Source organism: Schistocerca nitens, chromosome 8 (assembly GCF_023898315.1).
Source record: "Schistocerca nitens isolate TAMUIC-IGC-003100 chromosome 8, iqSchNite1.1, whole genome shotgun sequence".
Taxonomy (NCBI): Eukaryota; Metazoa; Arthropoda; class Insecta; order Orthoptera; family Acrididae; genus Schistocerca; species Schistocerca nitens.
This window is the reverse complement of record NC_064621.1, coordinates 458,682,571-458,695,568: the sequence shown is the minus strand read 5'-3', so window position 1 is coordinate 458,695,568 and position 12,998 is coordinate 458,682,571. Positions and strand designations below refer to the sequence as shown.

Below are 12,998 nucleotides of genomic sequence, written 5' to 3'. Positions count from 1 at the left end.
ACTGTATTAGTCACTTTTGAGATACCAGTTTGTTAACTACCCTCTATAGCACAACGGTACGTAAAGTTGTTTGGAAAAACTGAAATGTTTCAATGTGAGGCGGTAATGGAATCTACTGAGCTGCCAGCAGCCTATCTGTACTGACTCGAGAACACTATGACCGCCTACCTGATAGCCGGTATGGTCAATTTTTGGCACGAATAACAGTGGCAGCGCCTCGTGGCATGGAAGCAATGAGGCCTTCATATGTCGCTGGTAGGAGATGGCACCACACCTGCACAAATAAGTCACTTAATTCCAGTAAATTCCTGGGAGGGGTTCCATCAGCTCTGACCCCATGTTGAAACACATCCCAGATGTGTTCGATCGGGTACAGATCAGGATCCGTGGATCTCGCCACTGTGTTCCTCGAACCACTCCATCACCTTGGCCTTGTGAAATGGAGCATTTGTTCCTGAAAAACGCCAGCGGAAAACAGGATCATCATGAAGCGGTGTACGTGGTTTGCAACCAGTGTACAATACTGTTGCATCGGACCCATGGATGCCAACGTGAATGTTCTCCAGAGCGTAATGGGACGCCGCCAGCTTGTCATATTGCGTCAATACAGGTGACAAGAAACTGTTCCCCAGGGAGACGACGGATTCGCGTCGTCCTATCGGCATGATAAAGTAGGTATCGAGATTCATCAGACCACGCAACGCTCTGCCACTGCGAGAACGCCTGATGCCGATGGTCACGTGCCCATCTCAGTCGTAGATGCCGATGTCGCGATGTTAACATTGGCACATGCGTGGCTCGTCGCCTGCGGAGGCCGATCGCTGGAAGTGTTCGGTGCACTCTTTGTTCAGACACACTCGTTCTCTGCCCAGTCATTAACCCTGATGTTAGTTCGACCAGAGCTCACCACCTGTCCTGTTTTCTCCAGTCTGCCCTGCCTACGACGTACGACATCTGTAATGAGGGGTAGCCTCTCAATTCCACAACATCTGGACGTGGTTACACCTTGGTAGTGGAAGACACTCACCACTCCTCGAACATCCGATAAGTCGTGCAGCTTCCGAAATGCTCGCGACGAGCTTCCGTGCTATCACAGTCACACTCGGTCAAACTTAGATACATCGTACGCTTTCCCCGATGTACACTCTGACAGCTTGCCCACTGATACTACATGCTCCGTGCGTGTGTCATGCCGGGTGATGCTGCTATCACCTGGATGGATTTATATTGATAAAAGGTAGGTGGTCATAATGTTCCATCTAGTTAGTGTATATGCCACTTTACTGATCTCTATGTTTGTGCTTTCGATTCTGGGGAAAAGGATGAGCAGCGGAGTATTTCAAGACAGCCACATTGGCACTTTTATTGAAAAATATTTTCATTTCTCAATTATACTAAATCACTCAGGGCTAACAGGTAATTAGGGTCGTGGAAAGGGCCAAGGGAGTTGCGGTCGGTTTCATTTCACAATTGTAATTTATTATCATTTAGTTCACAAATACACTATTGAAAGAATTAAATTTGCTTCGCGGCTGAAGGCCTCCAAACAGATGCTTTAGAATAAGTTCAATTTTGAAAAGACATGACACACAGTTAAATTTACGAGTAAGACAAATGGTATACATATATGAGATTAGCATGCGGAGCGGCTGAAGGCCGCCGGATTAAATCTTCAAAATTCCGAATATACTATTATGAATACTAAAGGCAGAAGCCCACAATGTATTAAGATGCTAAAAGGCCTGATGGCCGGCAAGGTGCACAGAAAGAGATAAACAAACACAATAAGATGGCTGAAGGCCAAAAAATTAAATTCTGAAAATTAACGAAATATATATATTGCAGCAATCGGTAAAACAATACATTAAGTTTACAAATTTGCATTTTGCAACACCAACGGCTAAAGGCCAACAATAACTTGTAAAATCTTTCAGAGGAAATTACAATAACCTTTCAAGAGCAGAAGGCAATTATGTTTGGACTTGAAGGAAACTCTGAGAACATGTTTCCAGGGCTGAAGGCCCTCAATTAACTTTGCTCAATTGAAAATATAAAGCCCCAAAAAAACCTTTTAAAACAAATTAGAACAACATTAACACTGCCAAAGAATAATTAACGGAACAGCACTCAGGAGCCTCCAGGGAATCGGTCTGCCCTCCTTCACATACGCGAGACAGGTGGTGAGCCCAACAACACTCGATTCGTCTGAGCCAACCAAGGGACAGTCACGGACCGACCGACGAACCGCTTGCTTGCCACGACGGAGTACACGAGAAATCAAAGCCCAAAAAAATAATTACAAGTATCACTATCCCCAAACAAACGCATATGTGAACTGGGCTGCCAAAACTACACACCATGTTGGGCAGCAACAACAGGTGAGAAAAAGACACAGCCTAAAAACTACGTTAGTGGCCAGGGCAGGTAACCAGAAGACTAACGGCCACAAGACAGAAAATTCCGCTGGTGCACTTGACTATGGATAAATTAATTTGATCAATTCCACCTTATGGCGGCTATCTCGTACACTTCACTCGTTGTTGCTCACAGGAAAACCTCCACAACAGCAACGCCGTAACCAACAACGTAATGCTCAAAAGTACTCAACCTTCACGTCGTGGGTCGGTGAACCACGAAGCTCGTAGCGATCGGACAGCTCCACACACGCTCCGACACTGCGCAGGGACCACCAGCGGCCCCAGCCGACTGCACGACGCGGAGATCCCTAGTCCGCAGCAACCGACCGACCCGTCTCCGAATGCCGACAACATTAAAAATTGTCGTCAGTGGAACTAGCACCAACTACATACACCACGTGACAAACACTTGAACTAAGACCTGAACGATACCCAACAGTAACTAAGCAAGCACGAAGACAAATCGGTAGTCCATGCGCACAAATACACACAGCCGACTCATAACAATCGGCGAGGCAAAGCGCGTCGTCCGGTTGGACGACCAACCGACGATCCACCAAGACCGTGGCCCGGCTCCAAAGATTCGTGGCGGCAATGGTGGGGCGACCCATGTCGACGCAGGCTTCACTGCTGCTCCTATCCGACTGCACCAGTGCCGCATTGCAACTCCACGCCTGGCAGGTCCAGACTGCACTCCAGACGCGTTCCAAATGACTGGCAACCCGAACTCGCTGTCTGAACTCACTGGCTTATGACAGACAACCGGGAAGTAATCGCAGTTAAGCAAAGATACTACGAGTGGGTTCAAATGGCTCTGAGCACTATGGGACTTAACTGCTGAGTTTATCAGTCCCCTAGAACTTAGAACTACTTAAACATAACTAACCTAAGGACGTAACACACATCCATGCCCAAGTAAGGATTCGAACCTCCGACCGTAGCGGTCGCGCGGTTCCAGACTGTGGCGCCTAGAACCGCTCGGTCACCCCGGCTGGCACTACAAGTGGGGATATATGGATAGGAGCTACTAACGCCACTCACGGTCAGGCAAAGTAGCAAATCAGTGACAGTAGTAATTTAAATTAACGTAGTGAGGTGGAAGTACGTTAAAAACGGGATGTAAAATACACGATGGCGGGAATACGAGCCACGCACGGCTCACATTCATCTATAGCTATAAAATAAGTACATATATAGTCCTGTGTTTCCATCTCCATTTCTGTATCGCGTTCAGTCTTATATTTCTGTGTCTCCATTTGCTTTTCCTTGTCTCGTCAACTAGAGAGATTCTGTGAATTTCTGTGTTTGGTGCTCCTATATACTTTGGTTCGAGTGCAGGGATTTGTTTTGTAGTTGTGGTGGTTGGTTCAAATGGCTCTGAGCACTATGGGACTTAACATCTATGGTCATCAGTCCCCTAGAACTTAGAACTACTTAAACCTAACTAACCTAAGGACATCACACAACACCCAGTCATCACGAGGCAGAGAAAATCCCTGACCCCGCCGTGAATCGAACCCGGGAACCCGGGCGCGGGAAGCGAGAACGCTACCGTACGACCACGAGCTGCGGACTGTTGTGGTGGTTTAGGCAACTTTTGTTCAGAGACAAAGTATGTTCGTCTCTGTGAAAGAGACATTAGGGAGACTGGTAAGGAACTATTTAATATCTTGGTATTTTCTCTGCCCATTCCCGTTTCTGCCTGCGAACCTCTGTCCGGTAGCATGGAACAGTACTGTTCACTGTGCCATCGGAAGGTGAGACTGTCTGCTCTGGCCATCTCTTATTATGTAAGTTTATTTTGTTGGAATGTGTACAGATTTGGTCGAGGCTGAGGTACTAATACGTCTCTTAGCTGTACATCCATAGTAAATCATACAACAGTATATATTTCATTTTGGATTGGGTTGGGTTGTTTGGGGGAGGAGACCAAACAGCGAGGTTCAAAAATGGTTCAAATGGCTCTGAGCACTATGGGACTTAACATCTATGGTCATCAGTCCCCTAGAACTTACAACTACTTAAACCTAACTAACCTAAGGACAGCACACAACACCCAGTCATCACGAGGCAGAGAAAATCCCTGACCCCGCCGGGAATCGAACCCGGGAACCCGGGCGTGGGGAGCGAGAACGCTACCGCACGACCACGAGATGTGGACAACAGCGAGGTCATCGGTCTCATCGGATCAGGGAAGGACGGGGAAAGAAGTCGGCCGTGCCCTTTATAAGGAACCATCCTGGCTTTTGCCTGGAGCGATTTAGGAAAATCACGGAAAACCTAAATCAGAATGGCCGGACGCGGGATTGAACCGTTGTCCTCCCGAATGCGAGTCCAGTGTGCTAACCACTGCACCACCGCACTCGGTGTATGTCATTTAGGAAGTGCGATGATGCTTATTAATATTTCGGTTATTTATCGTGGTTCTTAGTCCTACCGCTGCTTAGCGATGGCAGAGTGCGTGATCCTTCGGAAAGGAAGTGTAGTTCAAGCACGAGTAAGAATTATTGTGTAAATTGAAGGTGGAGGGGGGGAGAAAGGAAAGGAAAGGGATTACTGATGTCAGTTGCATCGGAACATTACGTGAAATCAGCAGGGACGAGTAAAAATGTGTGCCGAATCGGGATCCGAACATGGGATCTATAACGATATGTTTACGTAATGTGTATACATAAACATACAGTTATAAATGTCCCCGTTCGTAGTCGCTAATTATAACAATATGTTTACTTTTGTGCTGTAACATATAGCTATCATCAGCGGTGGAAATATATTTGCGAACGCCGACCGTGTGCGGCTGTTTCTTGTTAGATCGTCTGATCAGTCGGAAGTTGCATTGCAGAGGAGAGTAAGTGCCTATTCAAAATATAATTATTTTTGGATAGCTCAACATGAATTTCCCAAGGAACCGTACTTTATCATGCATTTACCAGTAGAATATGGCGCGGAGAAAATATTTCGCCGCATGCAACTTCCGTCCGATTTCGTCGAAAGAATTCGTGAGTGTGAACTCTCTATTTGGCAGAAACATAAAGAAAATTAAATAACTTCATGAAGGAGTGGGAAATACATTCTATACTAAACAAATAGTCCATACACCAGTTACATTTAACTCTGAATTTATCGCATTTAACAGATGTACTTACACTGCAATCAAGGATTTAAAATGGATGCCGTTTTGACTGTCACTTCTCTTCTCGTAATGAAAATAGTTCCTTTGACGTTTTCACATACATGTCGCACAATAAATCTCCTGCTATGCAGTATTGCACTTTTACTTCACACTAAAATAGTATTATTTTTAACAATAATAATACGGCGGCAAGACATGCGCGTCCGACACAAGTTACAAGAGAAAAGAGAAAAAATGAGTAACTCAGTAACTGTTCATCGAGAATATGTCGTACATCAAAAGAATATGTAAAAGTGTCCTCCTTCTGTCCGTTTTTCGCGCCGCGATTTTCAAAGTCAGTAACTCACTGCATCTCTGACGTCACTTCGACAATAAACACGTAACGTCACAGGTCGTTCACCTTTTAGATTCTCGCAACATTATTTGCTAACTGTAGCTGTTGCCGAGCGAATGCTCGAGTAGTGAATGATTTAAAATGATGAGGCAATCACATAATGTTACAGATCTCCTAATTTCTAGGCGGGTGCGTTAACTACTGCGCTATCTGGTAGACAGAATAATCGCAACTGCGCGGACTATGTCAGACGCCTCACGGCCGACCCACATTCTCGCCGAGCGCCACCTATCCGCAGTCCGTCTCGATTTCCTCCATGCTCGCTATTCTGAGATTCCTACAGAAGATCGGACGTACTTGCGCATCCTTCGGTTAAAATTGGGGACATAAACATCAAACGAGCACGCATTACGCGCTATCTTGGGGTACACATAGATGAAAAATTGAATTTCCACGAACACATAAGGCTAATAACAGACAAAGCAGAAAAAATACTCCACAAACTTGTGAGGCTAGATTCAAAACAGTACAGACTACCTCTGCCAGTCACACGTACATACCACTGTGCGCTCTTCGAATCAGTACTCAGCTTTGCAGCTAGCACGTGGTCAGATAGACTGAACGTGGTCACCAACAAAGCATCCGTCAGACGAGGGCAGAGAAGTGTCCTACTTAGGATATCAGGAGCCTTCGGTACCACCTCAGCGGAATATGCCCCATAGATATCACGATCAAATACAGAGCTGCAAGGTACTGGTTAAAGGTGGGGAGACTAGATAAGGTACACACAATAACCGGTGTGCCCATAGAGACGATACGTCACCTTAAAAGTTGGCGTTTGGATACATGGCAAGGTGAGTGGAATGTAAGTGATAAGGGACGTAGACTGCACGACTTCCTCCCTGACATAAGGGAGCGGTTGAGAATGAGACATATCGATCCCAGCCGCGGTGTGGTACATTTCTTAACCGGGCACGGACCTTATCCCACGCACTTAAACCGCGTGAGTCTGAGGCAGACACCTACATGCACATGCGGGGAGGAAGGTTCCCCAGAACACACTGTCTTTTCCTGCGGGCAATACGCGAACAATAGACATACACTACACTTAGATTACACAGATACAGACATAGATATATACACAGCAATAAGAGACGAAGAACAATGGGCACAATTAAACGCACTGACAAAGAGTATTTCAAAAACAACACATGAAGAGTATATGCGGACACGACATCACACACATGCATACGTGCAGCGTAACAGAAATGTCCAGAGGATGGACAGCGATACCCACAGTGACAGCGAAAATAGCGGCAATGAGGAGGAACAGGAGGAGGAAGCTGAGATGTGACAGTAAATAAGCAAATTGCTGGCAATCTAGCCAAGAAAACACCAAATGCTGTACATGGATGCGCATCTAAAGTAATTAATACATAGGATTAGTAACAAATAGGATAAGCAACATTATTTCTCTACTAATAACTATTTGTGTGTGTGTGTGTGTGTGTGTGTGTGTGTGTGACTGGCGGTCAACGGCTCATTGAAACGAAAATTGTAAGATGTACGACCTGTTTTAAACATCAGGTAACAGGTCTATAATTTGGCAATAAATAAATAAGTAAATAAATAAATAAAATAAATCCACAATGAAGAAGGTGGATCCATCGCTCATCTAGGTCACTACCAAAAGAACAGACTCATTCATTCATATAACTCACATTTTGATCGAGTCGTGGTCCCTATCCACTTCAGACATTACGAGGTTGTTTTTCGTAATCCTGTGGATTTTTCATGAAATGACTACTGTAACGAGATCGATCTGGTGCTGAGCGAGCGGTCCGCCGTCCGTGTGCCCGCAGTGCCGCCGGACATCGTGAACGACGAGACGAGCACCGACCTGGCGGTGCAGGAGGGCGAGAACGCGACGCTGGTGTGCCGCGCCACCGGACACCCGCCGCCGCGCATCGCCTGGAGGCGCGAGGACGGAGAGGCCATCCTGCTGCGCCGCGGCCCGCGGGACTCCATCAAGGGTGAGCGAGCGCCGCGCCACGAGTGTCGCTGCTTTCAGAATGAATCTTCTTCCCTCTGTTACGGAACTTTCTGGCAGATTAAAATACTGTGCCGGACACGACTCGAACCTGGGGCATTTCCCCATCGCAGGCAAGTGCCCCACCGACTGATCTACCCAAGCACTCACAGCTTTACATCCACCACTACCTCATCCCACATCTTCCAAACTTCAAAAACTTCTCCATACCTTGCAGGAGTAGCACACTTGCAAGAAAGGTTATTGTGGAGACGTGGCAGCAGTTCGGCACGCAGTTTTAATCTTCCAGGAAGTTTGAAGTCCACAGGAAATTTTCCTCTGCACCTCCGTCCATCCACACCTTTGCCTTCATTTTGCAATGCCTCTAGAACCTGCAGGAAGAGCAGTGACATAAGTAGAAAGAACGGCGCACGGGGAAGAATGTTACCACTCCCCCATTCCCACACCATCCACATTCTCAGATAATGACTAATATTTATTTCAACAGGAGCATAATTCGGCAAAGGCTAATAGAGACAACATCTAAAGCTGAATTGGCGCTAAAGATATCTGAAGTTTTCGAGGATCGAACAGGTGTTAGACAGGAAGACGGTCTATCCCCTATTTTGTTCACCAGTGCCCTTAAAAAAGTCATCTGAGATTGGGAAGAACAACTCAGAAAATTTTGATTAACGACCAGATGTGGTTGGGCAACAAAACAGTTATCTAGTAATATAATTTTAAACATTTCCTGACGGTTTTGCAATACTGTCCGGAGGCACAGAAAAAGCAACAAGGAAAATGAACATTTTGGAAAGAAATGTCATCATTTACTCAACGCAGTTTACATACTGCAAACTTACGGAAGAAAGTAACTTTTTCATATTGTGTGACTGTCAAGTAATATAGCTAGCAGAAACTGGGGTCATACATAGAAAGAACTACAACTGTGTGGTAACTAAGGTAACTGAGGGAAATACACAATGAGACGAACAGAAATGTTATTTTTATTCAAAGACAATAATCAGACTGCAATCACCACGATTCATGATCGTTCGTGGCACGTTATAAAAGGCGAGGCATGGTCCTTAACGGGCAGTATGGCCATCGTGGACTGCAATGAATGTTCTGCAATTTGCTCCGAGCCTGGTCTAAAGGTTGGTACAGAGCTCTTGGATGATAGGGAAGCATTGCTTGAGAAGGGAGTGAGACAGGGCTGTAGCCTCGCCCCGATGTTATTCAAGCTGTATATTGAACAAGCAGTAAAGGAAACCAAAGAAAAATTCGGAGTAGGAATTAAAATACATGGAGAAGAAATAAAAACTTTGAGGTTCGCCGATGACATTGTAATGTTGTCAGAGACAGCAAACGACCTGGAAGAGCAGCTGAACGATATGGACAGTGTCTTGAAAGGATGATATGAGCATCAACAAAAGCAAAACGAGGATAATGGTTCAAATGGCTCTGAGCACTATGGGACTCAACTTCTGAGGTCATTAGTCCCCTAGAACTTAGAACTAGTTAAACCTAACTAACCTAAGGACATCACAAACATCCATGCCCGAGGCAGGATTCGAACCTGCGACCGTAGCGGTCTTGCTGTTCCAGACTGTAGCGCCTTTAACCGCACGGCCACTTCGGCCGGCGAGGATAATGGAATGTAGTCGAATTAAATCGGGTGATGCCGAGGGAATTAGATTAGGAAATGAGATGCTTAAAGTAGTAAATGAATTTTGCTATTTGGGGAGCAAAATAACTGATGATGGTCGAAGTAGGGAAGATGTAAAATGTAGACTGCAATGGGAAGTAAAGCGTTTCTGAAGAAGAGAAATTTGTTAACATCGAGTATAGATTTAAGTGTCAGGAAGTCGTTTCTGAAAGTATTTGTATGGAGTGTAGCCATGTGTGGAAGTGAAACGTGGACGATAAATAGCTTAGACAAGATGAGAATAAAAGCTTTCGAAATGTGGTGCTACAGAAGAATACTGAAGATTGGATGGGTAGATCACATAGCTAATGAGGAAGTATTGAATAGAAATGGGGAGAAGAGAAATTTGTGGCACAACGTGACTAGAAGAAGGAATCGGTTGGTAGGACATGTTCTGAGGCATCAAGGGGTCACCAATTTAATAATGGAGGGCAGCGTGGAGGGTAAAAATCGTAGAGGGAGACCAAGATATGAATACAATAAACAGATTCAGAGGGATGTAGGTTGCAGTAGATACTGGGAGATGAAGAAGCTTGCACAGGATAGAGTAACATGGAGAGCTGCATCAAACCAGTCTCTGGACTGAAGACCACAACAACAGATACATACATCACGTAGAAAGCTCATCTCTGCATCGCAGCGACATTCATTTTATGTCTACCTACTGATGCACGTGGTAAACCATTTGCAGCTAATATTTTTCCGGTGACAAATTATTAACACACTTTAAATGAGCTTTACTAAAGATTGAATTTGTGACTTTGCATTCATGGGGTTCCTTCTGAGATACAAAAGTAGCAACTGAAGTTTTCAAAGGTAACTCTCATAGTTACTCATGGAGGCAACGATACTCGGCACAATTTCGACGGCTGATCTTAAATTCTGGAAGACATTTACTATAGTTGTTTTGGTCTTGGAATTGTGACTTGATGCTAGAGCAAAACTTCTGCACACCCACATCTACATCACGGCTGCAAATTTCACTAAAACGTCCACATTTGTTCCCTGGGTACCCTTCCTAGCAGTGTGGAAGTGTTCGTGCGTCGAGTAAAAACTGTAAAGTTTTCTGTTTCATTCAATGAAGATAACTTCATTTCATTTCTTCTTCATCTACATCTTTTTTCGGCTCCTGTCGCTACTCATTCGCATCCCTCTCTTGGCCGATCAATTTGTATTTCATTAACTTCCTCCTTAGCAAAACTGCACTACTAAAGAAACAGCACCCATGGAACGATTACCATGTTCAAGCTGCTCATTCGACGAAAGATCTGTAGCTAGAGATAACTGCACAGGTAACATCAGCACTACAAAAAAGAAGTATTAGTAATCCGCTGAACTGTAGACCCATATCATTGACATCAATTTGTTGTAAAATTTTGGGAAAATATAATGTGTTCCAATAGTATGAAATAACTCGAAGTAAACAATGTACTGACACACAACCACCATCTTTTCGTAAAATGCAATAGGCTCTTAATTGACACTAAGCGATGAGTGCTTTCCACGGGGATTTCCAATCGATTTCATATTTCAGAACCATTTCTCACAAACGTCTCTTAATCAGATTGCATGCCAATCGAGTACCGTCTCAGTTGTACAACAATATTTGTGACATCCTGTCAGAAACGTTACAGTTCTTAGTAACTGACGGGAAGGCCTTCTCGTATCATTGTTGGCATACACGATTCATAAGAATCCCAGTAGTCATCTTAGATGATTTGCAGATGATGCCGGTGTTTACCGCCTAGTAAAGACGTCAGAAAAATGAAACGAATTTCAACAGGATTTAGACAAGACATCGGCAAGAACGGCGAAAAGTGGCAATTGACTGTAATCATATCGAAGTGTGAGGTCCACCATATGTGTGCTAAAAAATACATTAAATTTCGGTGACATGGTAAATCAAACAAGTTTAAAGGCAGTAGGTTCATCTAAATACCTAGGGATTATAATTATGGTCAACTTAAATTGCAACAATCGCATATAAAATGTCACGGGCAAGACGAGCCAAAGACTGTGTATTATTGACAGAACACTCAGAAGATGCAACAGCTATACAATAGATACTGCCTATTCTGCTCCTGTCTGTTGCCCTCTGGAGAACTACTGCGTGGTGTATGATCCTTTCTTTTATGACATGGGATTTACGGAGGAAGCTCAAAAATTTGAAATGGATGCAGCTGGGTTTGTGTTACCATGAAATAGGTCAGAGAGTGTCACAGATGTGATAAGCGAATTGGGGTGGAAACCGTAAAAACATACGTAGCTCTTTCGTTGCGGCAAAATCTTTTCATGAAATTTCAATGACCAGCTTTCTCCTCCAAATCCTAAAACTTTTTGTAGGCTCTTATTTATATAGGGAAGAATGACCACAGTCAAAAAGTAAGGGAAGGCAGAGTTCGCATGGAAAATTTTCTGCATAACTTTGCCCATAGGCAATTCGAGAGTATACGAGACGAGGAACAGTCTGAAAGTGGTACTGAGAATCCTCTTTCAAACTTTTAAATGTGAATTACCGAGTAATCATGTAGCTGTAAATGTTCCTCCACTTCTTTTTTAATTCTATCCAACTCTTGTACTGCTATTGTTAAAAGATATCGGTGATTTCCGCTACTCCACACATATACGCACCTGGCTGGCTGGTAATATAGCGGGCTGCATGTTGATGACTCTCACCTTTTTGAGTTAACATTGAATGACCTTGGACGTATTATAAATATCTGCATAGCGTATCCCCATTCTGATCTTCGACCCCGCAGTTAGAGCGGGACTGCGTGATGGTTTAAGGAAAACGTGGCTAATCTTTATGCTGCAGGTTTCACTGAAGGACGAAATTAATATCTAAGGTGCCAGTTAAGAATTTTGTTGTGTTAATACAACGGCCAGGGAGGGACAACTAACGACATTTGCATATTAAAACACCGGCACTGACTGCAGCCGGCGCTGTAATAGATGTATAAATCAGCTTTCCCACCTACAGATGCGACCTAATCCATATTAATGGTAACACATCGTCAGGTGGCTCAACGCAAACATCGTTGTCTAAAGCGGTCAGTAAAATTGTAACACATCGTGTACCGACTCTTCCCAAGAACGTCACTGCCGTGTCGAGCACGTTGGCGGTCGCGGAAGCAAAGGACGAATCGACAAGCAATTAATGAACATGAAATGAGGTGACAGATTCGGGACCTTTTGATGAGAAACAAACGGCATATCTATCCATAATCTGCATATCAATTCTATTTTGTTGTGTCTAATAATTCAACAGCGAATTAAAGCATCCAAATAATTACAGAAAGGAAAGAAACCATACATGGGAACCGAAATCTGTAAACCGATTTTGGCTGCCATCATTTGGAGAGGAACTAATAAGATGG

The 12,998-nt window shown here is 44.3% G+C and overlaps 1 protein-coding gene across 1 annotated transcript in view; it reads left to right on the top strand.

Annotated features, from left to right (window-relative positions):
- Positions 1-12,998, top strand: part of LOC126199614 (lachesin-like) — a gene marked incomplete at its 5' end in the record, with an annotated part of 448,647 nt that overhangs the window by 78,141 nt on the left and 357,508 nt on the right. Inside the window, one exon of the mRNA XM_049936541.1 lies at positions 7,747-7,917. Coding sequence (XP_049792498.1) covers positions 7,747-7,917 — 171 coding nt within the window. The remainder of the gene's footprint in view (positions 1-7,746; positions 7,918-12,998) is intronic.